This window comes from Pipistrellus kuhlii, unplaced genomic scaffold (assembly GCF_014108245.1).
Source record: "Pipistrellus kuhlii isolate mPipKuh1 unplaced genomic scaffold, mPipKuh1.p scaffold_m20_p_5, whole genome shotgun sequence".
NCBI classification, from domain to species: Eukaryota; Metazoa; Chordata; class Mammalia; order Chiroptera; family Vespertilionidae; genus Pipistrellus; species Pipistrellus kuhlii.
Window position 1 is genome coordinate 25,378,159 of NW_023425551.1, and position 23,609 is coordinate 25,401,767.

Sequence of the window (23,609 nt, forward strand, 5' to 3'; positions counted from 1 at the left end):
ATACCTCTCTCCTTTTCTTTCCATGCCATTCTAGATCTCTTCTTTCTTCCAGCCAGTGTTTCATCTGATCTAGTTGGTTGCCCACAAGCCAATCAGGAGTGAGTATGCAAATTAACCCAACAAAGATGGCTGTGGCCACAGAAGGAGTAAGAGGGAGGCTTGGATTTCCTGACCATGGAGGAAGCCAAGCTTTCCGCACACCCTGGCTGTCCCAGGCCTCTGCTCAAGGCTATAGAGTTTCAATTATAAAAGATACTTAAACCTCAACAAAAATGGTGGCAGCCATTGAGCTGGAGAGAGCAGGAGGCTAGGGTTGCCCCCTTGATAGGGGAAGCCAAGCTTCTGCAGCCCTGGCCTGCTTTGACCTCCACTTAAGGCTACAAAGTTTCAATTATTGAAGATAAATTCCAATAGATATGGCTGCTGTAAGGAGAGAGCAGGAGGCTCCTCTTCAGGCTACAAAGTTTCAATTGTAGAAGATAAATAAATCTCAGATATCAGGGCCTCTGCTAGGGTCGCCAGGGAGTGGGCGTGGCTGGCCTGCAAACCACCACAGGCCCCTCACTCAGGCCACTTCATGCCCCAAGGGAACACACACTCTGATCTGGGACACCCTTCAGGGCAAACCAGCTGGCCCCCACTCATGCACCAGGCCTCTATCCTAGCTAATAAAAGAGTAATATGCAGATTGACCATCACTCCAATACACAAGATGACTGTCCCCATGTGGACACAAGATGGCCACCTCAAGATGGCCGGCAAGAGAGGGCAGTTGGGAGGCACCAGGCCTGTAAAGGAGGGCAGTTGGGGGTGATCAAGCCTGAAGGGTAGAGCAGTTAGGGGTGACCAGGCTGGCAGAGGAGGAAAGTTGGGGGCAAACAGACTGGCAGAGGAGCAGTTAGACATCAATCAGGCTGGCATGAGAGTGGTTAGGAGGTGATCAGGCTGGCAGGCAGAATCTGTTAGGGGCAATCAGGAAGGCAGGTAGCCAAGTAGTTGGGAGCCAGTAGTCCTGGATTGTGAGAGGGGTGCCAGACTGCCCATTTAGGCATGGGCAGTTAGACATCCCTTGAGGGGTCCCAGACTGGAGAGGGTGCCCCCCCACCTTGCACAAATTTCATGCACCGGGCCTCTAGTAGATAATAAGAAAGCGATAAAAAAAAAACCTCTAACTAGTCTATTTTCATTCATATAGCACATGAAGTAATAGTCTTACAATAGATAGCATCTTAGAATTTATGAAATACAATATTTAACTTGCTTAAGCTCAAGGACCATAATATTATTTATCTTATGGTGAGTTCTTTTTCAACCAGCTTAATGTTATATTTTGATTGAGTGTATTAATACATTATAAAAATTGTTATAGTGATAACAATTTATTAGATTAGAAAATCATATGATTATTTTGATATCTCAGTGAGTGAGTGAGATTTTGAAGAGTCTTTTTGTAGATTGTGTATATATCTGAGAAATATGTTTTTAAAATTTTTAGAGTATCTTAAGTTTTTTAAACCTCTCTGACCAGGTAATAGTATTTTCTTCATTTAAAAAATACACTAACCTGTTTCTGTTTTAGTTTTTTCACACTTCCTTATGGCGCTTAATGAAAAAGGCTCAAGTAACAAAACATTCATACTTTAAATTTGCATTCCGTGCTATGGTTTTGGACTTGGATGCACTGGATTCCACATTGGAAGAGACTTCTTTAGGTACTGATTAATTTTAGATTATTATTAGACAAAACAAAAAATTCCCAGGCTCACATGGAAAAATAATTTGAGAGAAGTGCACTCAAAGTGTTTGTGGAGTTTTAGAGTTCAAGGTGTGCTCTGGGATGCTCACAGGGTTTCAAAGTTCCTGTGTGTCCCCTACTGCACATCCATCCAAAATCTCCTTGTTCATTTGTTCCTGACCTTAACATGCATGAAATTCCCTAATATACAGCGTGTTCCCCCCAAAAATGTCTATATACTTTAACAGCCGATAGCTCAGTTTTGAAAATGCAATGTATTTTAATGAACACTGCTTTTATTATTATTCAAAGTATGTGTATACATTTTTGGCACACCCTATGCACAATATGATTTGAGAAATTCTGGTAAGTTTTTCTGATCCAAATAATACTCCTTTCCTGCCTCTCCCAATACTTCACTGTATTTCTACCCTTTTAACATTTTCTTTTAATTTTGAGAGAAGCCTCTTGCTACTTTCACAGAAGATTCAATAGTAGTTCTCTAAGGTGACAGTATTTAGTGTTACCTTCTCCAGAACAGTTATTTTCTAAACAAGGATCATGCACTGAGGGCAATGTTAAACAAAATAATAACTCTATGGTTGTGGCACTTTATATGTCAGAGGGATTTAGTAGTTAAAGACATTGAAAATTAGGGAAGAGATTAAATATAACTTTCAGTACAATGTTTGTTTCTTTACAGCAGAATTAGCTGAAGCAAAATATTTCATGCCATTAGTTGATAAAGAGGCAATAGCAGCAGCAAGAAAAATTCAAGCCATGTGGAGAGGGACTTATGTGAGATTGCTTATGAAAGCTAGAACACCAGGTATAATTTTTCAATCACTTATAAAATGAACTTGCCTATATAGCAATAAATATTTGTGTGTATGTGTGTGTGTGTGTGTGTGTGTGTGTGTGTGTGTGTGTTAGTGAAAAATATTTTAGAGTCATCTTACTTTACAAATAGGTTAAATATTTTTATTCTATAAATATTGAAATTCTTTGAGATCAAAAAACATTGTCAGTACACTCACTCTCTTTCTCCCAGAATTTAGCATAGTCCCTAGCACAGAGTAAGCACACAACAAATACTTGCTAAAAGAATGAATGAATGAATGGGAGAATGAATGAATGACTTCATGAATGGGTAAATGAAAGAATGAATGAATTGAATGAAGAGGTTTTTATGTATGTCCATTTGAATGAATTGAAGGAAGAGGCTTTTATGTGTGTCCATTAGAAAAATAATTATAAATTTGTCAAATTAATTATATAGTAAAATATACTTTTTATTGTCCAATTGCTACAAAAGTAACATTCATAGGATAATTTTTTCTCTTGATGAAGACAAAATTTGAGCAATTTAAAAGTGTTTTCATAGTATTTGCATGCCTTCATTCAGCATATACTTATTGAATAACTCTTGAGTATCCAGCACTGTTCTAGATTCTGGCCTTCTAGAAATCAGTACAATTTATCAGAGCAGAAAGCAGCAAGCTTTCTGCTCTGATAAATCTCATGTTCTACTGGTGGTGGGCAAATAGTAGAAAAGTAAATATATTAAGATATTAATTTCAGATACTGGTAAGTACTTTGAAAAAATCAAGATGAGAAATATGTCAGTGTTTTACATCAAATTTGAAGTGCTTACTATAGACTTGTATCTTTCTTTATAAATCATTTACTCTGTATTGTTCTTTAGGTTGAACTTTTGTGAAATCTTATTAGCTACTATTTTTTTGTGTGTGGTTTGTTTGTTTTTAGAAAACTTGGATTGATTATTTTTTCTGACATGATAATTTAAAAATATATATTTTATTGATTTTTTTTGTTTTTTTTGTTACAGAGAGGAAGGGAAAGGGAGAGGGTTAGAAACATCTATGAGAGAGAAACATTGATCAGCTGTCTCCTGCACACCCCCTCTTGGGGATGTGCCTGCAACCAAGGTACATGTCCTTGACCAGAATCAAACCAGGGACCTTTCAATCTACAGGCTTATGCTCTATCCACTGAGCCAAACCGGTTAGGGCTGATATGATAATTTTCAAAACAAATTTTGGTGTTATAAAAAGACCTGATGTGAACTCATTAATGAGTATTTCATTAGATAATAGAATTTTTTATCTTTTTAAAAAATATTTTATTGATTTTTTTTTACAGAGAGGAAGAGAGAGGGATAGAGAGTTAGAAACATTGATGATAGAGAATCATCGATCAGCTGCCTCTTGCACACCCCCTACTAGGGATGTGCCCGCAACCAAGGTACATGCCCTTGACCAGAATCGAATCCTGGACCTTTCAGTCTGCAGGCTGATGCTCTATCCATTGAGCCAAACCGGTTTCGGCTACCTTATTTATCTTTTTTTAAACTAAAAATAAAGTAAAAGCATAAAATGGTGAACAATGCTCTCTGCTAGAGGGATATATTTTTACATTTTATAAATGATTTTGCTGCTAATAAAGCCTATCACTTTGATATCACTTGACTCATGAGTTTCAACTTCCTTTGTAGATATAGGCTTTGAAAAAAATCATCTTCCAGGCAAGTTACAGCATTTATATTGTTATTTTTATTGCTATTTTTAGACACAAAGGAAAATGCCAGTGTTGCAGATATTCTTCAAAAAGTTTGGGCTACATTGGAAGCTAATTTAGATCAGTATGCAGTTTCTCTCTTAAGGTAAAGCAATATAAAGGTATTTCATTTTTTAAGAAACTTTTAAAATTTTAGTTCACAGAGAATATTATACTAATTTCAGATAGTCAACATAGTGATTAGACATTTATGTAATTTATGAAATCATCATCCAGATAAGTCTAGTACCCACTTAACATCACACATAGTTATTACACCATTATTGATTATATTTCCTATGCTGTACTTTACATCCCCATGACAACCTTTTAACAACCAATTTGTACTTTGTCATGTTTTCCTCTGTTTCACCCATCCCTCCAACCTCCATTCTGGCAACCATCAATTTGTTCTCTGTATTTATGCATTTGTTTTTGTTTTGTTTGTTTGCTTATTTATTTATTTTTATTTAACATGGGCCAGAAATTATGCCCAATGCCTTACTTTCATGTAAATGAAGTGCTAAAAACATGACCTCCTCTCTGAGGGTATAAGGTCAGTTCACTGTGGAGGTGTATTTGAACACAGGCATAACTTCTTCAGGGGCCTGGTATTTCACTCCAATGACCTGCCTACCATAACCAAGAGCATTTATTTCCCAGAAACTCAGAAAATATCCAAAATAGAGTACATGCTCTTTTAAAAGTTTTGATTCCACACTCATGATCCTAGTGGACCAAAGAAACTGACAAGTATGACACTTAAATGCCAGGAGCATCCAAAGCTATCTCCTCATTTTAGGAAGCATTAATTACACGGTCAAGAGCACATCTTTTGATATAAGACCTAATGCCAACTTCAGTTCTATTAATTATCAGATATATGACCTGGGATAAATTCCTTTTTCCCTCTGAACTTATAATTATTTTTCATCTGTAATATTAAGGATAAAATTTAGCTTATTTTAACATCCTATCTAATAAAAGAGTAATATGCAAATTGACTGTCACTCCAACACACAAGATAGCTGTCCCCATATGGACACAAGATGGACAGCAGAAGAGGGCAGTTGGGGGTGATCAGGCCTGCAGGGAAAGGCAGTTTCAGGCAACCAGTCTGGCAGGGGAGGGCAGTTAGGGGCAACCAGGCTGGCAATGGAGGCCAGTTAAGGGTTAATGGGCCAGCAGAGGAGGGCAGTTAAGGGCAATTAGGCCAAAAGGGGAGCAGTTAAGCATCAATCAGGCTGGCAGGGGAGTGGTTAGGGAGTGAGCAGACTGGCAGGCAGAAGCAGTTAGGGGCAATCAGGCAGGCAGCTAGGCGAATGGCTGGGAGCCAGCAGTCCTGGATTGTGAGATGGATGTCTGGCTGCTCGTTTAGGCCCAATTCCAAGAGTTTCATGCACTGGGTCTCTATATTATATAGTCAGGAAACATATTTACCACAATGCTGCACATTGAGCTAATACTGTTATAAATTGTATATGTACACTATTATAAATATTGGTTTTATTAGTACTACTATATGGAGGACTTTGAGGTTCAGAAGCTGAGACTTTTATTCTTAGACTAGAGGCATGTGCACAAAATTTGTGCATGGGCAGGGTCTCTCAGTCCTGCCTGCACCCTCTCCAATCTGAGACCCCTCGGGCGATGTCCAACTGCCTCTGGCAATCCAGGACTGCTGGCTCCTAACCACTTGCCTGCTTGCCTGCCTAGTCACCCCAAATTACTCCCCTACTGGCCTGATCACCCCTAACTACTCCTCTGCTAGCCTGATTGCCCCTAACCACCTCTGCCTCACCTCATACCGAAGACCCAGGATTTCCTCCTCTGGCTAGTTGCAGGCACCTTGGACCTGGGCTTCCCTCCCTCTGGCCAAATGCAGGCACCCAGGACCCAGGCTGGCTGCGCCTGGGCTGGCCACAGCCACAGGGGACTGTGGGTGGGCAGCTTCACCTGGGCCTCAGTCACAGGGGCCCAGGACCACAGGGCAGACGGATTTACCCTCTCCCGGGCCACAGGCACAGGTGCTGCCACTGATGCCCATTTCTCTCCACAGTGTTGAGTGTCTGAGCCATAAGGAGTGACAATGTGAGGGAGTGATGACCATTTATTTAAATATTAGCTCTTTATCATATAGGATCATAAGGGGCAGAACTTCCCCAAGTCTACTTTGGGAAAGGCTCAGTTTACCAATATGACTTTCTCTCTGTCTTAGAATGCAAAGTTAAAACAAAATCTTTCAAGTCTGTCAGGGATATCTCTCTGGGTCATTCAAAATATTCCACATGGTTCATCAAGATATTCTAATGAACATGGCTGGCCCCATCTTCACTAGAATTTCCTGAGGTGTATGAGAAATGAAAGAAAGTGGGGAGAAACCAAGATGGAGGCATAGGTAAATACCTAAACTTGCTGCCTCACACAACCAATTCAAACCTACAACTAAAAGACAAAATGGATATCATCCAGAACCATGGGAAGGCTGGCTGAGTGGAATTTATACAACTAGAAGGAAAGAGAAAAGCACACTGAGACTCAGAGGAGGTGTGGAGGTGCGGAAGTGAAGTGTAGAGGTATGGAGGTGCATGTGAAAATGGGTTGGCAACTGAGTATGCTGTTGTCTTTTTCAATTGGAAGGGAAATACAAGCTTCCAACTGCTCTGAACTCCAGTTCCGGGACCCAGACTCATGCAGGGAGAAACTGGACTATCTGGCATTGGGCCCGGACATGAGGGTGGCTTTCTCTCAGAGGCGCTTGCAGTGATCATTGTTCCTGCATGGTGCTGCATGATATAGGCTCGGGGACCTCTTCAGGATAGGGCTGACGGTCAGTCATTATTGTTTGCTCTGCCCTGGTGATTCCCTCAGACCCCACCCCACCCAATTTACAACCCTACCAATCTGTGCACAGAGGCTTTTGCATATGAGTGGCCTGGCCTTTTGCAATCTAACACCTAACATATTATAACTGGGTCAGAGAGCTTCAGAGCTCCCAAAAGAAGGCCCAAAGATGGACAGCAGCTTGCATTGCTTTACAGCTGGGCCTCATCTGGGCACCTACAAACCCCAAACAAAGAGGAAAAATCTGCAAATCTCTCTGTAGCTCTTGCTGGGTGGCCTCAGGCAGTGGCTGATTTTGCAGCTCCTTGGAGGTCCAAGAGCCAGTATACCCAATGGTCAGAGTGAGACCATCCAAATTACAACTCTTCACATCTATAAGAGACACACTCAAGGGGCAGACTCAGTGAGTGCCAAATCCCAAATACACAAGAAGGACTTGTATACATGCATATAAGTACAACCAATGGACACAAAACTCTGGGGAAGGAGGGTAGGTATGGGAGGGGGGATGTAAAAATATGTACACAGATAATAATTTAATAAATAAAATAAAAAAGCCCCACTTAAAGAAGTCTTCCCCCATAAAGGTGTCTCCAGCACAAATTCTGCCATCATATACACAACTGATCCTCACAGCCAATTGGCCTGGAAGTCAATTCCTTCCAGTGATAACAACAGCAATCAAGGCTTAACTACAACAAGACTGTGCACACAGCCCACAAAGGGATGCACCAAGAGTGTCCACCTCAGGTAACTGGGGAGGCTGAGCCACTGGACCCTATAGGACACCTAGCACACAAAACCATTCTATCAACTCAGGGAAGCAGCCAAAATGCAGAGACAAAGAAACATATCACAAATGACAGAAATGGAGGAAAGCAAAGACTGGATAGAGAGTTCAAAACTACAGTTGTAAGGTTACTCAGAAATCATCTAGAAACCTCTGAGAAATTTAGTGAGACCCTCAAGTATATGAAAAAAGACCAAGCTTAAATTAATCATATATTGACTGAAATAAAGAATAATATACAGAGACCCAACAGCAGATTAGAGGATCCTAAGAATCAAGTCAAAGATTTGAAATATGAAGAAGAAAACAACACCCAACTGGAAAAGAAAAAAGAAAAAAAGAATCTAAAAATATGAAGATAGTGTAAGGATCCTCTAGGACAACTTCAAGTGTACCAACATCTGAATTATGGGGGTGACAGAAGAAAAGAGAAAGCAACATAATGAAAACCTATTAGAAGAAATAATGGCAGACAACTTCCCCTACTTGGTGAAAGAAATATACTTATAAGTCCAGGAAGCACAAAGAACCCCAAAAAGAGGAATCCAAAGAGGACCACACCAAGATACATCATAATTAAATGCCAAGGGCAAAAGACAAAGAGAGAATATTAAAAGCAGCAAGAGAAAAACAGTTAGTTACCTACTAGGGAGTAACCATACGATTGTCAGCTGATTTCTCAACAGAAACTATGCAGGCCAGAGGGAGTGGCAAGAAATATTCAAAGTGATGAATAGCAAGAAACTACAGCCAAGATTACTCTACCCAGCAAAGCTATCATTTAGAATAGAAGGTCAGATAAAGAACTTCATAGATAAAAAAAAAAAAAGCTAAATGAGTTCATCACCACCAAACCAGTATTATATGAAATGCTGAAGAGTATTCTTTAAGAAGAGGAAGGAGAAGAAGAAGAAGAAGAAGAAGAAGAAGAAGAAGAAGAAGAAGAAGAAGAAGAAGAAGAAGAAGGAGGGGGAGGAGGAGGAGGAGGAGGAGGAGGAGGAGGAGGAGGAGGAGGAGGAGGTAAAGATAGATATGTATTTGTTGTCACTTTATTGTTTATAATTTTTATAAACAATAAAGTGACAACAAATACATATCTATCAACAAGTGAATCTAAAAATCAAGTGAATAAAAAAATCTGATAAACAGAATAAACTGGTGGATATTATAGAATCAGGGGCATAGAAAGGGAGTAGACTGGCAATTCTTGGTGGAAAGGGGATATGGGGGTGAGGGAAGGTACTGGACAAAAATCGTATACCTAGAGATGAGGACAGTGGGACAAGTAAGGGCACAAGGTGTGGTGGGAACAGGGTGGAGGGGAACTCTGGGAGGGGTGGGGAAAGAATAACATCTATAATAATTTGAACAATAAAGATTTATTTTTTTAAAAAAAAAAGGAAAGAAACTTTGGCAGGAACTGTGATTAGGCCAACCCCAGGTGATAGACAATGGTGTTCTACATTGACAGACTACCACATTATAGTTGGTCATTAGGATGATTGGGTTATTTATCATCCAAACTGGGATAGTTTCACAGGCAGAGAAACTGTTTATAATTATGCTAGGACTATGAGCATAACCCAGGCTGCCTCAAGTAAACCAGGATATATGGCCAGCCCTTGTTCTTGTGACTACTTTAAAAGGCTTAAAAGGCTTCCAAATATTAACCTATCAATTTCCTCTCACCACCAAAGATGAGATCAATCACATGGACATATAAATACAACCCTCCATAATAATCTCCATGGCTTTACAATTAAACCATCTAGAAGCCAAGAGCACTGAGAACACTGTCTAGACCTCCAGTGGGGAACTGTTTTCTATGCTTATTATCGCTTCTATCTCAGCCAATACCAGGGAGATTATCCTAGATTCCTGGTGCTAGATCCAGTTGCTGAGTGGGAAGAATCTGACCCAGAGAATCCTCACTTCACTTTCATTATGTTCTGGAACATGTCACTGCCTTCCAGGGTGCAAATGTGGAGATACTTCATCATAATTTACCAGTTACATCCACTACTCACTAATGCACCAGAAATCATGTATAAGGAAAGCTCTGCACTCTTCCCTTGTTCAAGGTCTTAGTTTTTTAATCTATATTTTCCCAAATCCATGCCACACTTTAAATTCCATCCTAGTATCAATTTCTCTATGTCCACTCCAGAATTTTCATGGATGCCACCGAGTTTTGTTGCTGCTTTGCCTGCTTCTAGTTTTCCTACTCATACAGCTTGAACTTTGGTCCTGATTTTCCACCTATAACCACAATTACTCCCTGGATCATGAATTAGGTTCTTCCTTGACAAAGGACTTCAGATAACTTTGGGCACATTCTTGGTTGGCCTGGACTGGTCTGCCCTATCTTGATGCCATAACGAATGAGCCCTTCTACAGTTCCCCTTGATCAATGACTATCATACTTTGTGCTAATTTTTATCAATTTATTGTTTTGTAAATAGATTTTTAAAGTTGCTTTTGCCATTGGTACTTAAAAATTTATTTTTATATTTCTAGACTAATGTTTAAAAGCAAGTGCAAGTCTATTGAATCTTATCCTTGCTATCAAGATGAAGAAACTAAGATTGTTTTTGCTGACTATACTGTAACTTATACAGACCAGCCACCAAATAGTTGGTTTATAGTATTCAGGTGAGGCTCTCATATAAGGGTAAGTGATGTCTCCCGTAAATGGCATCTGTATTCTTATGTATAGAGTTTTATTCATGACAGTAGAAAATGTATGAACTTGTAGGTTGCTTTCACAGTTAGTTAAAATTTCTTCTACATCTGCTATGGATAAATGAGATAGTACAGAAGTGTTTATATATGTTTTCTTAAAAAACAACAACATGAAAAATGGTAACCATAATATAATAAACCGATGTGCTTTTAGTATAGAAAAAACATAATTTGATTTCTGAGCAATGGCATATTAGGTAAAAGTCATAAATTACTTACAAAATTGGATTTCTTAACAGGTTTGCATTGACATGATAAAATAATATGTTAATCATTATTTTAAAGGAAAGCAATAGGTGCACCTGACAGTTATTTGGAACTTTAAATTTATGTGTTTATTTCTTAGCATCAAACCTAATTTCAAACTTTCTTTATAATTTATGTCAAGGGAAAGTTCATGCTTTTGTAATTACAGAGAAATATTTTCGTTTCATCAAGATATGATTTTGGTTCCCAAAATATATACTACAATTCCAGTCTGCGTGCTCCATGTTGTTAATAATGACACAATGGAACATGTGCCAAAGCTATTCCAAAAAGTGGTGCCTTATCTTTATACCAAGAATAAGGTAGGTGTAAAATTTATTCTCCCTGTCTGATAGAATGGCAAAGTGAGAAGCTTGCACTTTGTAGAGGTTTTAGGAGGAGGTACAGTGAAGATGTCTTCAATCTACGTAACAAAGGAATAAGATCATGGTCTTGTTCCATAGAAGTTCTATTATTTGACAGCAGGATGTACTTAATGTGAGTGCTAGGACATTCACCTCTAAACCCTCTTCTTTCTTCTCTCCAAAGAAAATAAGATAAGGAAAGCAAGAGAAATTATCATTATTAAAATCATATAAACCCTTAAAATGGAAATGGAGCTGAAGAGCTCCTTTAGTCCTATCTCTAAATCAAATCAGCTGGTTGTCTCAGCTTCCCACTGGGTTTTTATTCTGTTCTTAAATATTTCAGATGAGTGTGATTACACAGCACTCAGCACCTGCCACCCTATATTTTCTAGGACGACAATTCCTTCCCGGGAGAGGAGCACTTGCCACATTACTCCTGCTGTGTGAACGACCCTGTCATTCGCTGAAATCACATTGCCTCTCTATTTATTTGAATCTCATATTTGTGTTTTTAGTAATTTTCTCTGGGGAGAAATTATGACAAAAAATAGTGTATACATGCACTGGTAACCAGGAAATCTACTTTATCTGTGATCTTTCATTGTTTAGCTGTGTGACTTTGAACTTCACTTTTGTCTTTGAGCTGTGGTTGTAACTGACTTCTGAGGTTTACATCAGTCTACGATTCTATGCATTATTTTATAGAAATTAAGACATACCTATCTATCAATAAAAAGTACTGATTTGTAGAAAAAATAAAAAAGTTTAATGATTCCATAAAAAACCCAATAGCTCTTTTGAGTTTTTTAGTGATTTTTAAAAATAAGATCTAGATTTCCTTTTGAATAGAAACTTTTATTTAATTTGTGATTATTGGAAATAAATAATAACAAAGACTCATACAGAAAAGGTGATTTTGTTCAAGGGGCAACTCTATCAAGGTCATAGATATCATCAAATCCCAGAAGAGAGCTCTTTGTTTTACTAGATAATTAAACTTATATTAGTCACTGACACTTAATTTTGGTAGGGACTATTTGAGTTGAACCAATAAAGAATCTGATACTTACTTACAGGTAGCATACTTGGTTGTTTGGATTTGGTTTTGTTTTGTTTATTAACTCCAGTGAAGATCTCTCTTCTGTGACTAAGCATGAATTTGGGACGTGTTCGGGGAGCTCTAAATGATGCATTTTCAGTCAGTATACAGAAGACCATCCTATTTTCCATCTATAATAATAAAAACATACTATGCTAATTAGACCGGATAGCCAAATAACCTTCCGGATGTCCTTCTGGATAATCTTCCAGACAAAGCCGGGGCTGCGAGGGCCGAACCCCTTGCACAAATTTCGTGCATTAGGCCTCTTGTTTAACTATAATTTTTAATTGCAAATTCAAGATTGCAACAAAGGTAGCCATCCCCTCTCATCTGAGCTAATTTTAGGGGTGGGATATGAGAGAATGGGGAGGAGGATGTCTAAGAATAGCTTCAGTGGTCCCTTTTGTGGCATGGTTTTTCCTTTTTAATGATTCTTGGTCTTTGAATATTTCTCCAGATTATCTCTGTTCCCTCTATATTGTTGTTTCCAGAACTGAATGCAGCCTCTAAGGAAAATCTTGACCCACCTAAATCTAAGGAGGATCATTGGTCAGTAGCTCATGATTGTTTAGTAGCTAATGATTGCATTAGCATTTGGCACCTGCAAGGTATTTTGACAGTTGGTAACATTTTTCAATGTTAACTAGTGTCCCTCAAGATATTTATTTGTTTTATGTAAAAAAAAAACAAAACACAACAACCCACAATAACAACAGTATTCTAGATTTTAAAAATAAACAGGATTAAACATTTGGAATTGTTCTATTTTTTCATAATATTTCAAAAGCTGTGATTCAAAATACTCATTTATGAAGTTTCTCATTGTGCAGTAGTCTATTGTGTTTCTTTTTTTACTCAAGAGTCTTAAAATCAATTAGAATAAAACCAGTTCTTCTCTTATAATCCTATCACTCGTTTAGCTTTAGGTTTTCAATTACTGATATCTTGTCTATTATTTTATAACTCTTCTTTTCCCTATCAAAGTTATTCTCTGAGTTTAGACCAACCAAAAAAATAAAGAATCCTCTTACTTTGTTTTGCTTCTTTGATACATCAGTACACAAGTTCAAATAATAATGAAAATAGCAGTAAATCTTTGCATTACGATTTGCAGATAAAAATATTTCATATGCCTGATTTATTTTCCTTTTCTCCTTGTTCTAAACAGATCAAAAGGTTTTTATTGGTTTTGCAAGTCTCATCTCATTATGAGTATTGGCATTCTAGTTAATACCTCTGGGCATTTATTGCAATGTTATGCATTTATTGTATCTTGTGCCTTCCTGACTTTTGTTTCTGGAAATCTAAAGACATCAGAGGGCTTCCTCTCATCTGATAGCAACTGAAATACAAAGCAATTTTTTTCTTTCTTACTGGAAGTATCTGGAGTTATAAACTCAAAATTACTTGGGCCTCTTGTGTCTTATTATGTTATTGTGCTTCTTTGTACCTCATTATCATCTCTTACTTCACCGACTCCTTGGCCAGTTATGTTGAACACAGCTATTGCCCACTAGGATGTTACCACTGTCTCAGGTTCCTTAACTGCTGCTTTTCTCTAGCCTAAAGAGCTCAGCTCCAGATTCACATCTCGGTTTCATGGAACCAGATCTGCTGTCAATTTGTTATCTTTACCTCCCAAAGGAATTACATTTCCATAATCTCCTCTGCTTTCTTCTTCTTGTACTTAGAAAGATGATCCTTTGAAGACAGGATTATCAAGTAGGAAGCCACTGTGGTACTCCAGGATGATGCAATGATACAAAGCTGCCTTAGGAACCAATAAAACCATTTATTACTACCGTTAATCACTTTATCTTATAGGTAGAGAATCACACAAATCAAAGAGTTATTCATTTTCTCTGAAAACATGTAAGATGGCTCTCTCTTAAGAGGGATTTCAAGAAATAATGCTACCGATTTGGTGTTTATCAAAGACCTTGGGATCTTTATGTATATCAAGATGATAAAGTATTTCAGGACTGAAAAGCCACAGATTGTACATGGAAGAGACTAGCGGCAATGTGACTTCATTCTGTTTAATTCTCTTTCCTTATAGAAAGGATACACATTCGTGGCGGAAGCATACACTGGTGACTCATATATATCCGCCTCACGATGGAAACTGCGTCTCCTTGGTTCTTCCAACCCACTCCCAAGCCTCTCTCGAGATTTTCCATGCAGCTCCTTTGCCATAAAAGAAATCAGAGATTACTATATACCCAATGATAAGAAGATTGTATTCAGGTATAAATATAATTTAGTACATGATAGAAGAGGAAATACCGTCTTCTTAAAATATTACTTTTATTACATTTTTACATATTAGCATTATTAAAAACAATAAATTCTGTAGCAAAATTTTGAGTCATTTGGAATTTCAATTTATATACTCTCTTAGGAACAATTAAATTAGAGAGTAATTTGATTATATCGATGGTATACAGGATATCAAGCCTATGTGGTTGCATATAATGGCAGTGATGCTAGCTAAGTATCATTTGACTTTTATTAAGCATTCTTCGTAACACTCTTTCCTTTTAGTACTTCTTTTTGTGCTTCTGCTTCTTTGACTAGTGGGTTTCTCCTTATCTGCCAATTAACCTTCTTTTTATGTGTATCTATATACTTTCCATGAAAAGCCTCATTATGGACACCACTCTCTTTCTCTTATCAGTCTTGATTGCTAATCAGACTTGCCTTTAATCTTCAAGCCCTTCTCTCTGTTCCCAATGTCCCTCCACTACTTCAGAGCCTCATTATATTTTGTCTATAGAAATGCTGTTTTCTGTAATTTATGGCTCCATTGTATTTATGACATATGAGTTTGCTTTGCCCATGCCTTTCCTGTTATCTCAAAATAGCCTGGATTCATTTTTGTTATTTTAAAAAGATCAATCACTTTTGATGATGATTTTCAACAGCGACTCCTCTGTGCTGAGATTTCCAAATATAATTTGTTGGTACTGGTCATTTCCTACAGCCCCTTCTTTCTGAAAATGTGATACAAAAGTTGTCATGCTCATAGGGGAAGAGTTTTAGAGAAGGTTGATTCAAACATATCAAATTCTCCTTAAAGGTCAATAAACATGAGAACCAGAAGTTTCTAAAGGGTGGTGACAAGCTGCTTGAAACTGTGTCAAGAGCAAGTTTCACACCTGGGTTGGGGGCCCAGTGGAGTGCTGTGAGCGATTGGGAGGTGATGAGATGAGGATGGTGGAGGTAGCTAAGTATCATAGATGCTGAGCTGGGGAGGAGTGAGAGTCCTTGGATGGCAGGGTTGGCTGGAGATTTTTTGTTTTGTTTTTTGTTTTGTTTTGATCTGTTTTTTAAGATGGATGAGTCCGCACGTGTACAAAAACCAACAACAAGAAGGAATAAGGAGGAATAAGGAGGGGTGTTAAGAGAGGATACTCAGGAAAGCCAATTTTAAGAGAAATTGAAAATTGATAGGATTCTGAGCATTTGCAAGGATTCCACAATAATAGGGGAGGGGAAATCCAAAACAAACAAAAACACCTCTTAAATTGCCTTGGGGAGTTGGGCTGGAGTCTGACTGTATGGTCCAGTTTTCAGCAAGAGGTTCCCAACCTGCACAGTAAAGGTTGAGTGTGCAGGAGGTGGATACTATTTTCAATTTCTCTGTATTTTGAGAATGACAGAAAACTTTGAGGCCTATTGCTCTGGCCAGCTGTAGTCCTTGCCCAGCTGGAGAGGAGGATGTATTGGACAAGTTTGGCACTGGTTTGCCGATCTGTCAAGTTTTATTAGTGAATGCTTATTATATCTAAACAAAATGTTACATTTTCTGTTTAAGATTTAATGATAACAGTGAAGGTCCTATATTTATTTAATTGTACCATACCTTTTTGGGAATTTTTCCAAAGTGTACAATAGCTGTAATATTTCCAGGATTTTAGTTGACTTTGCAAAGTGGTTTTACTTTTAGATTATGATATTAGCAAATTATAGTTTCCTTACTGGTTGAGACTAGTACAGTTGCTGATAAACTTGAGTGTCTTTCTTTATAGGTATTCAGTGAAAGCTGTATTACCACACCTTGTTACAATCCATGTACGTGTGTCCAAGCCAGATGCCTTCATCAAGCTACAGATTCTAGAGAGTGAAGAAATTGTCATTAGCACCACTGGGAAAGGCCAAGCCATAATCCCAGTTTTTAGTTTCTTGGGAAATGAAAAAGTTCTGACCTCCCAGAGTAAGCTTTTTTTGTGGTTTCTTTTTCTAATTATTTACTTATTTATTGATATTTTCATTTTATTAAAAATTTTTAATGTTGACATTATTGTAGTTGTATCCCTTTTTGTCATTGTAGCCCATGGGTATGCCTTCCCAATATGAATAAGAATTTGGAGGAGCAGAGAATGAAAAGACTCCACACTGTGATGACACTATTAGCACACAGATGTAGTGCTTTAGACACAGGGAAGTGTCTAACGCTCTACATACTATAAAACATGCTTTATATCATATTAGTGAGGCCAAGCTTGGGTAAAATTGCAAGTTTATCAAGTTTTGTGGGGTTTTTTTGTTGTTGTTGTTTTGTTTTGTGTGTGTGTGTGTGTGTGTGTGTGTGTGTGTTTGTGTGTGTGTTTTAAATATATCTCCTCTCCCATCATTGGTCCTTCATCCCTGCACAACCCTTGGGTCATCTCAAAAATTACACCTGTAATTTTTCATTCAAATCTGCTTGTACAACGTTAAGCCTCTCCATTAGGCTCATAAAATAATTTGTTTGCCAGATACAGTTAGGTGTTTGTATAAATAGAATTCAGCTAAGAACTCCTGTGGAACCCTCTGCATAATTCTGAGCTCCTTTGCTTCTTAGCTGCCTCCTCTTTGGTACCCTGCCTCACAAACTCTGGTCTTTGCTTCCTGAACATAACACTGATGCTCCCTGTCTGGAATCTCCTTCCCTGTGCAGTGTAGAAGGTTCTCACAGGCAGAAATCTGGGGGAGTGGAGCCATCATCTTGTATGTTTCCCTTCTCTGAAGGACCACATCCTGGACTGTCTATTGCCCAGTGACTGCAAGCAGTTGCTTTATGTATTTTGTCCAATTTTATCATTTGTATGAGGATAATCCAATGCCCATTATTATGTCCTGGCTGAATTTGGAATACCTCTATGTTCTTCACTATGCTCCCTTGATACACATTTAATGAATTAATAAATGACATTCCACACATGTTGATTTTTATCCCTCCCAGTGGTATTCATTGTTAATTACAAAATAATGAATGTAGAAATTAAAATGAAAGTTTAAAAAAGTGTGATAACATATACACACTTACTAGAAAACACTGAAGCTACCATATTATGTGGTATTAGTGTCACTGGAGAGACACCGAATGAATGAGAAATCATTGAACAGTTGTGTATTCTTTCAGCAGTCAGAGGTTGCTCAGAAGATGCATTGCTCTATGCTAGTCATATACTGTTATAATAAGTTTCTGTAAGACCAGAATATTTCCAAGAAGCCAGTTGGTTTTTATCTCATTAAAGTGAAACAAATTGACTTTCCTTTTGAATGTCTTATAAAGGGAAATAGCTAAATAATACAGTCAGTAATATCTGTGCATTTCATATATTTTAACTTAAGCTTAATATTTTTTTTTTCTATCCAGCTAGCAAGCAAATTCTTTTACCTCATACTCCATCCAAGAAAGATCAAGAAATGTTTGCTAAGAAGAAATTGGCCCCGGGAAGCCAGAGAATCAATAAAAGTAGGCCTGGAAGTGCAATAGCAGACACCAGTCAGCTTATTTTGGAAGACGATACTGTCAATGCTCCCACACAAGACGACAATCCTGGCATGTCACAGCAGGTATATTTACATTTAAATTAAGTATTCAATTGCACTGCTCCTAAAAATCTCACATAAACTCTCTTCCTAAAAATTGTCAATAAATAATGCTCTGTATATGCATTCAAATCTGCTCTGTCATGGGTGCATAATCAGAATTGAAGGGTTTCTCTATGCTAAAATTTTTAAGTATGTGGCAAATTCAATCTGTACACTGACACTATAGGGTAATTATAATTATCTTACGTTACATGTGTGGTTATCTTAAGTTATAAAAGGCCTCATAACTTTTAAAAGAATCACATATCAATAAAAACTGATTTGTATATCTTGTTAAGGAAATGTAAAACAATGCATATAATTTAAAGCAATGGGAAAAACAAAAAAACAAAAAAACAAACAAACATGACCTATCCATTGAAAACTAAAACAAGAAATTAAGAAAACAAAATGCCAAAAATGAATTCTAATATGTCAGTAATACAATAAATACAAATGGATTATTAATAAGTTGAAAAGATAAATGTTTAAAGTTAGATAAAATCATGATCCACAGAAAGTTTAAAGCTGAAACAAAAAAGAGCTGTGATGATATTTTAATATCTCAATATACATAATTAATGAGATATTACAATAAACTAGAGACCTGGTGCACAAATTTGGGCCTTTGTGGTCCCTCAGCTGGGGTCAGGCCAAAACCGCTCTCTGACATTCCCCAAGGGGTCCCAGATTGCAAGAGGGCACAGGCCAGGCCAAGGAACCCCCCAGTGCACAATTGGGGCCAGGGAGGGACGTGGAGGTTGGCAGCCAGAGTGGACTGTAGGAAGGCTACAGGGTTTGTCTGGCCCCTCTTGTTCAGTACTGATTGGCCAGACCCCAGCAGCAAGCTAACCTACCAGTCAGAGTGTCTGCCCCCTGGTGGTCGGTGCACACCATAGTGAGTAGTTGAGCAGCCTTAGCATATCATTAGCATTATCACGTTTTGATTGGTTGAAAGGCAGACTGGACAACTGGACAGTTAGCATTTTAGGCTTCTATTATATAGGATAAAAAGCAAAAAGTATTTTACAGAGAAAAATTAATGTTAACAATGAATAGTTAAGATTTTAACACAAATCTCTCAGCAACTGATAGGTCAAGCTAAAAAGCAAAACACTTAATAATCACTAGGAATTTAAAAATATATATTTGTGTAAGCTTAATCCTTTAGACATCTATATGAACATCTCACCTCATAAACAAGAAAAATACTTTAAAAATATATATTTTATTGATTTTTTTACAGAGAGGAAGAGAGAGGGATAGAGAGTTAGAAACATCGACAAGAGAGAAACATCAATCAGCTGCCTCTTGCACATCCCCTACTGGGGATGTGCCCACAACCCAGGTACATGCCCTTGACTGGAATCGAACCTGAATCCTTTTGGTCTGCAGGCTGACGCTCTATCCACTAAGCCAAACGGGTTTCGGCAAGAAAAATACTTTTTTTCATAGAACAGAAAGCCTCAATAAAAAAAAAATCAGTCTGTATTATGTAGATCAGAACAAAAATACAATAATATAGACATTAATAAACAGCCTAAAATTACATAGATATGGAATCAACATAAAATATACTAAATAATTTTTAGTGAAAATAGCAAAAAGAAATTATGAAGTACAAAGAATTCAAAAACAATAAAAAGTTTCATATCAAAATTTGTAAGTCACATCTAAAGTAGCATTTGGTGAAATATTGACTTTTAAACTAATTCACTAGAAAGCATGAAAGATTAAAAAATGAGCTAAGCTATAGGAACAAAAAGTTAGAAAAAGAGCCAAAGATTAACTCAAAGAAAAAAAAAACTTTAATAACATTGAGAACAAAATTTTAAAATATTAACAAACCATCCTTTTTTAAAAGAATAATACAGTAGACATGCTGCTTATAAGACCAATTAAGAAAGAAAATATAAATAAATGAAATATAGAACAACAACAAAAAATAGGCTGAAGGTACAACTCCAAACAACAAGATTAAGGAAAAAAAAAAAGTACTATATACAACTTTATCAAATTTAAAACAAAAAAAAATGATAAATTTCAGGGGGAAATGAAGCTGCTTCACTAGAAAATATAATAATAATAATAATAATAATAATAAGAAGAAGAAGAAGAAGAAGAAGAAGAAAAATAATTAATAAAACTGAATTAATAATCAAAGTCTTATCTTTCCAAAAAGCCTAGGCCCAGTTGGCTTTACAGGTTAGCGCTAACAGACTTTTAAATTGTTCTAGAAAACTGAGCCGGGACCGGTTTGGCTCAGTGGATAGAGCGTCGGCCTACGGACTGAAAGGTCCTGGGTTCAGTTCTGATCAAGGGCATGTACCTCGGTTGTGGGCACATCCCCAGTAGGGGGTGTGCAAGAGGCAGCTGATTGATGATTCTCTCTCATCGATGTTTCTAACTCTCTATCCCTCTCTCTTCTGTGAAAAATCAATAAAATATTTTAAAAAACTGAAAACTGAAAACAATATAAATATTCTAATCTTTCCTCTGAGATTAATATAATCCTAATTAAAAACTGATAAATAGAACAAATGTAAAATAAATACAATTTATTTATAACATAGATAAAAATTATAAATTCTAGAATATATCATCGCAGGTATTGGTGGGGATGTGAGGATAAACTTTTATAGACTCTGGTGTTACAAAATTTGGGGGAACATCTGATAGTATTTAATTAAATTATGATTGTATGATACAGAAAAAAATAGGCACTTATTATGTGCCTAAAATAATAGATTCTTAGGCACAAATGTTTATTCCTATTGATTTTGCTTAAATGTTGCATTTTATTTCAGAGTTACAAGTATATTATACAGTGTGTGGTATTGTATAACAGTTGGTCTCTCACTGAAAGTCAACAGATGTTTGTTCAAGCACTAAAAGACTTGGAGAAAAATGACATCAAAGGTATGTCAGCCCAATTATTATTTATGCATTTAGTATTTCATATAAATATTTAATAGTAAATTTATCATGTAATTATTAAAACTTTATCAACTCAAAATGGATTAAAGACTTGATCATTAGACCAGAAACCATAAAACCCCTGAAAGAAAACATAGGGGTCAGCCCCTTAGCATTGGCATTGGCAATCATTTTTTCGATTTGATACCAAAAGCAAATAAGTGAGACCACATCAAACTAAAAAGTTTTCCACAGCAAAGGAAACCAACAAAAAATTAAAAAGCAACTCATGGAATGGGAGAAAATATTTGTGAATTATATACCTGAGAAAGAGTTAGTAATCCAAATATATAAAGAACTTATAAAACTCAATGGGAAAAAAATCTGATTGAAAATGAGTAGAAAAATTGAATAGACATATTTCCAAAGAAGATATACAAATGGCCAAGAGGTACATGCAAAAGCGCTCAACATAGCTAGTTACCAGGGAAATTCAAATCAAAACCACAGTGAAGCCGAAACCGGTTTGGCTCAATGGATAGAGCGTCAGCTTGGGGACTGAAAGGTCCTGGGTTCGATTCCGGTCAAGGGCATGTACCTTGGTTGCGGGCATATCCCCAGTAGGGGGTATGCAAGAGGCAGCTGATCGATGACTCTCTCTCATTGATGTTTCTAACTCTCTATCTCTCTCCCTTCCTTTCTGTACAAAATCAATAAAATATATTAAAAAAAAAAAAAAAAAAAAACACAGTGAAATACACCTCCGACCTGTTAGAGTGGCTCTCATAAAAGAGACAAGGAATAACAAGCATTGGCAAGGTTGCGGAGAAAATGTAGAATGTATATTGTTATAGTCACTATGGAAAACAATATGGAATCTCCTCAAAAAATTAAAAAAAGACCTACCATATAATCCAGCAATAACACTTCTGGGTATAAATTAGAAGGAAATGAAATCACTATCTCAAAGAGATAACTGCACCCTCATGGTCATTGAAGCATTATTTACAATAGCCAAGATAGGGAAACAAGATAGGTGTCCATCAATAGATGAATGCATAAAGAAATTGTGGTGTATATACACAATGGAATATTATTCAGTCATAAAAAGAAGGAAAACCTGCTCTTTGCAGCAATAAGAATGTACCTTAAGGGCATTGTGCTAAGCGAAATAAGTCAGACGGAGTAAGACAAAAGCTATATGGTCTATTTTATATGTGGAATCTGTAAAAAATAGACACATGGAAACAACTGATTGGTAGTTGCCAGAGAGGGAGCAAAAGGGTGGAGAAAATGGGTGGAAGTGGTCAGAAGGTAAATAAGTCCTGGGGCTGTAATATATATTGATAGTATGATGATTCTAGTTAACAACATTGTAGTATATAATTTAAAGTTTCTATGAGAGTTGATCTTAAAAGTTCTCATCACAAGAAAAATTTGTTACTGTGAGGTGATAGATGTAAACCAAACTTATTGTGGAAATTGTTTCACTGTATATACTTTTCATTATATTGTACATCTTAAACTAATAAAATATTATACTATATCTATTACATCTCAGTAAAACTTGACCAAAAAAATTTAAAAACTTATGTCCATACACAAACCTTTACACTGATGTTTACAGCATCCTTCTTCATAGGAGCTTCATGGATAGTGACATAATTAGTCCTCACAATAAACCCATGAGGTAGATGCTATAAGTAATAATTTACAGATGAGAAAACTAAGGCACAGACTGTGTAGTAACAGCTAGTTACTGCCATAGCAAGAATCTTGAATGGGGATGAATTGTTCAGTGAAAGCTTTTGAACAGGAAAATAATAATTTACAGTGGAACCAGTTTCAGATCTTCATTGTGTCCTCAACAAATGCCTTCATTGGGAGAACTGCCTATTTTTTTAGTGAACATAAAAGTTTGTGTAAATTACTTTATTATATTTTTCCTTAGACTCTTTTAAGCTTCTCAACTCCAAGTTATTCAGCAAGATGGATTTCCGGTAAACAAACCATTATAACAAACTGCCACATTTAATAGACTTAGGTGTATTGATGAATAAATGCTAAAAATTCTAGAAGAAAGTCAAAGAAAAATATGGATAACTGAAATGGACACAGTGGTTTAATTCATAAACTATAATGGTGCAAAAACATAAAATTAGACAATGGTACAAAATTATAATATGAATTAAGTTTTTAAAAGGGAATCAATATTAAATTTAAGAAATACACCATAGCAACTAAACTGCCCTAGACTGGCTTCCTGAGCCTGGGCTATTGTCACCTATAAAAATTAGAATGATAATTTCTATCTTTTAAGGTTGTTGTAAAGTTTCAAGATAATATACATATATTTCCTAGAATCTAGTAGCACTAAAAAAGGGTATTATTAGTAGTATATTTTCCAAGTAAAAAATAAGTCTTCAG

The 23,609-nt window shown here is 36.8% G+C and overlaps 1 protein-coding gene across 1 annotated transcript in view; it reads left to right on the forward strand.

Annotated features, from left to right (window-relative positions):
* Positions 1–23,609, forward strand: part of ADGB (androglobin) — a 112,059-nt gene that overhangs the window by 61,045 nt on the left and 27,405 nt on the right. Inside the window, exons 21-29 of the mRNA XM_045572888.1 lie at positions 1,580–1,712; positions 2,442–2,564; positions 4,325–4,418; positions 10,464–10,598; positions 11,104–11,257; positions 14,464–14,651; positions 16,436–16,620; positions 18,049–18,248; positions 21,074–21,185. Of these exons, the coding sequence (XP_045428844.1) occupies positions 1,580–1,712; positions 2,442–2,564; positions 4,325–4,418; positions 10,464–10,598; positions 11,104–11,257; positions 14,464–14,651; positions 16,436–16,620; positions 18,049–18,248; positions 21,074–21,185 (1,324 nt within the window). The remainder of the gene's footprint in view (positions 1–1,579; positions 1,713–2,441; positions 2,565–4,324; positions 4,419–10,463; positions 10,599–11,103; positions 11,258–14,463; positions 14,652–16,435; positions 16,621–18,048; positions 18,249–21,073; positions 21,186–23,609) is intronic.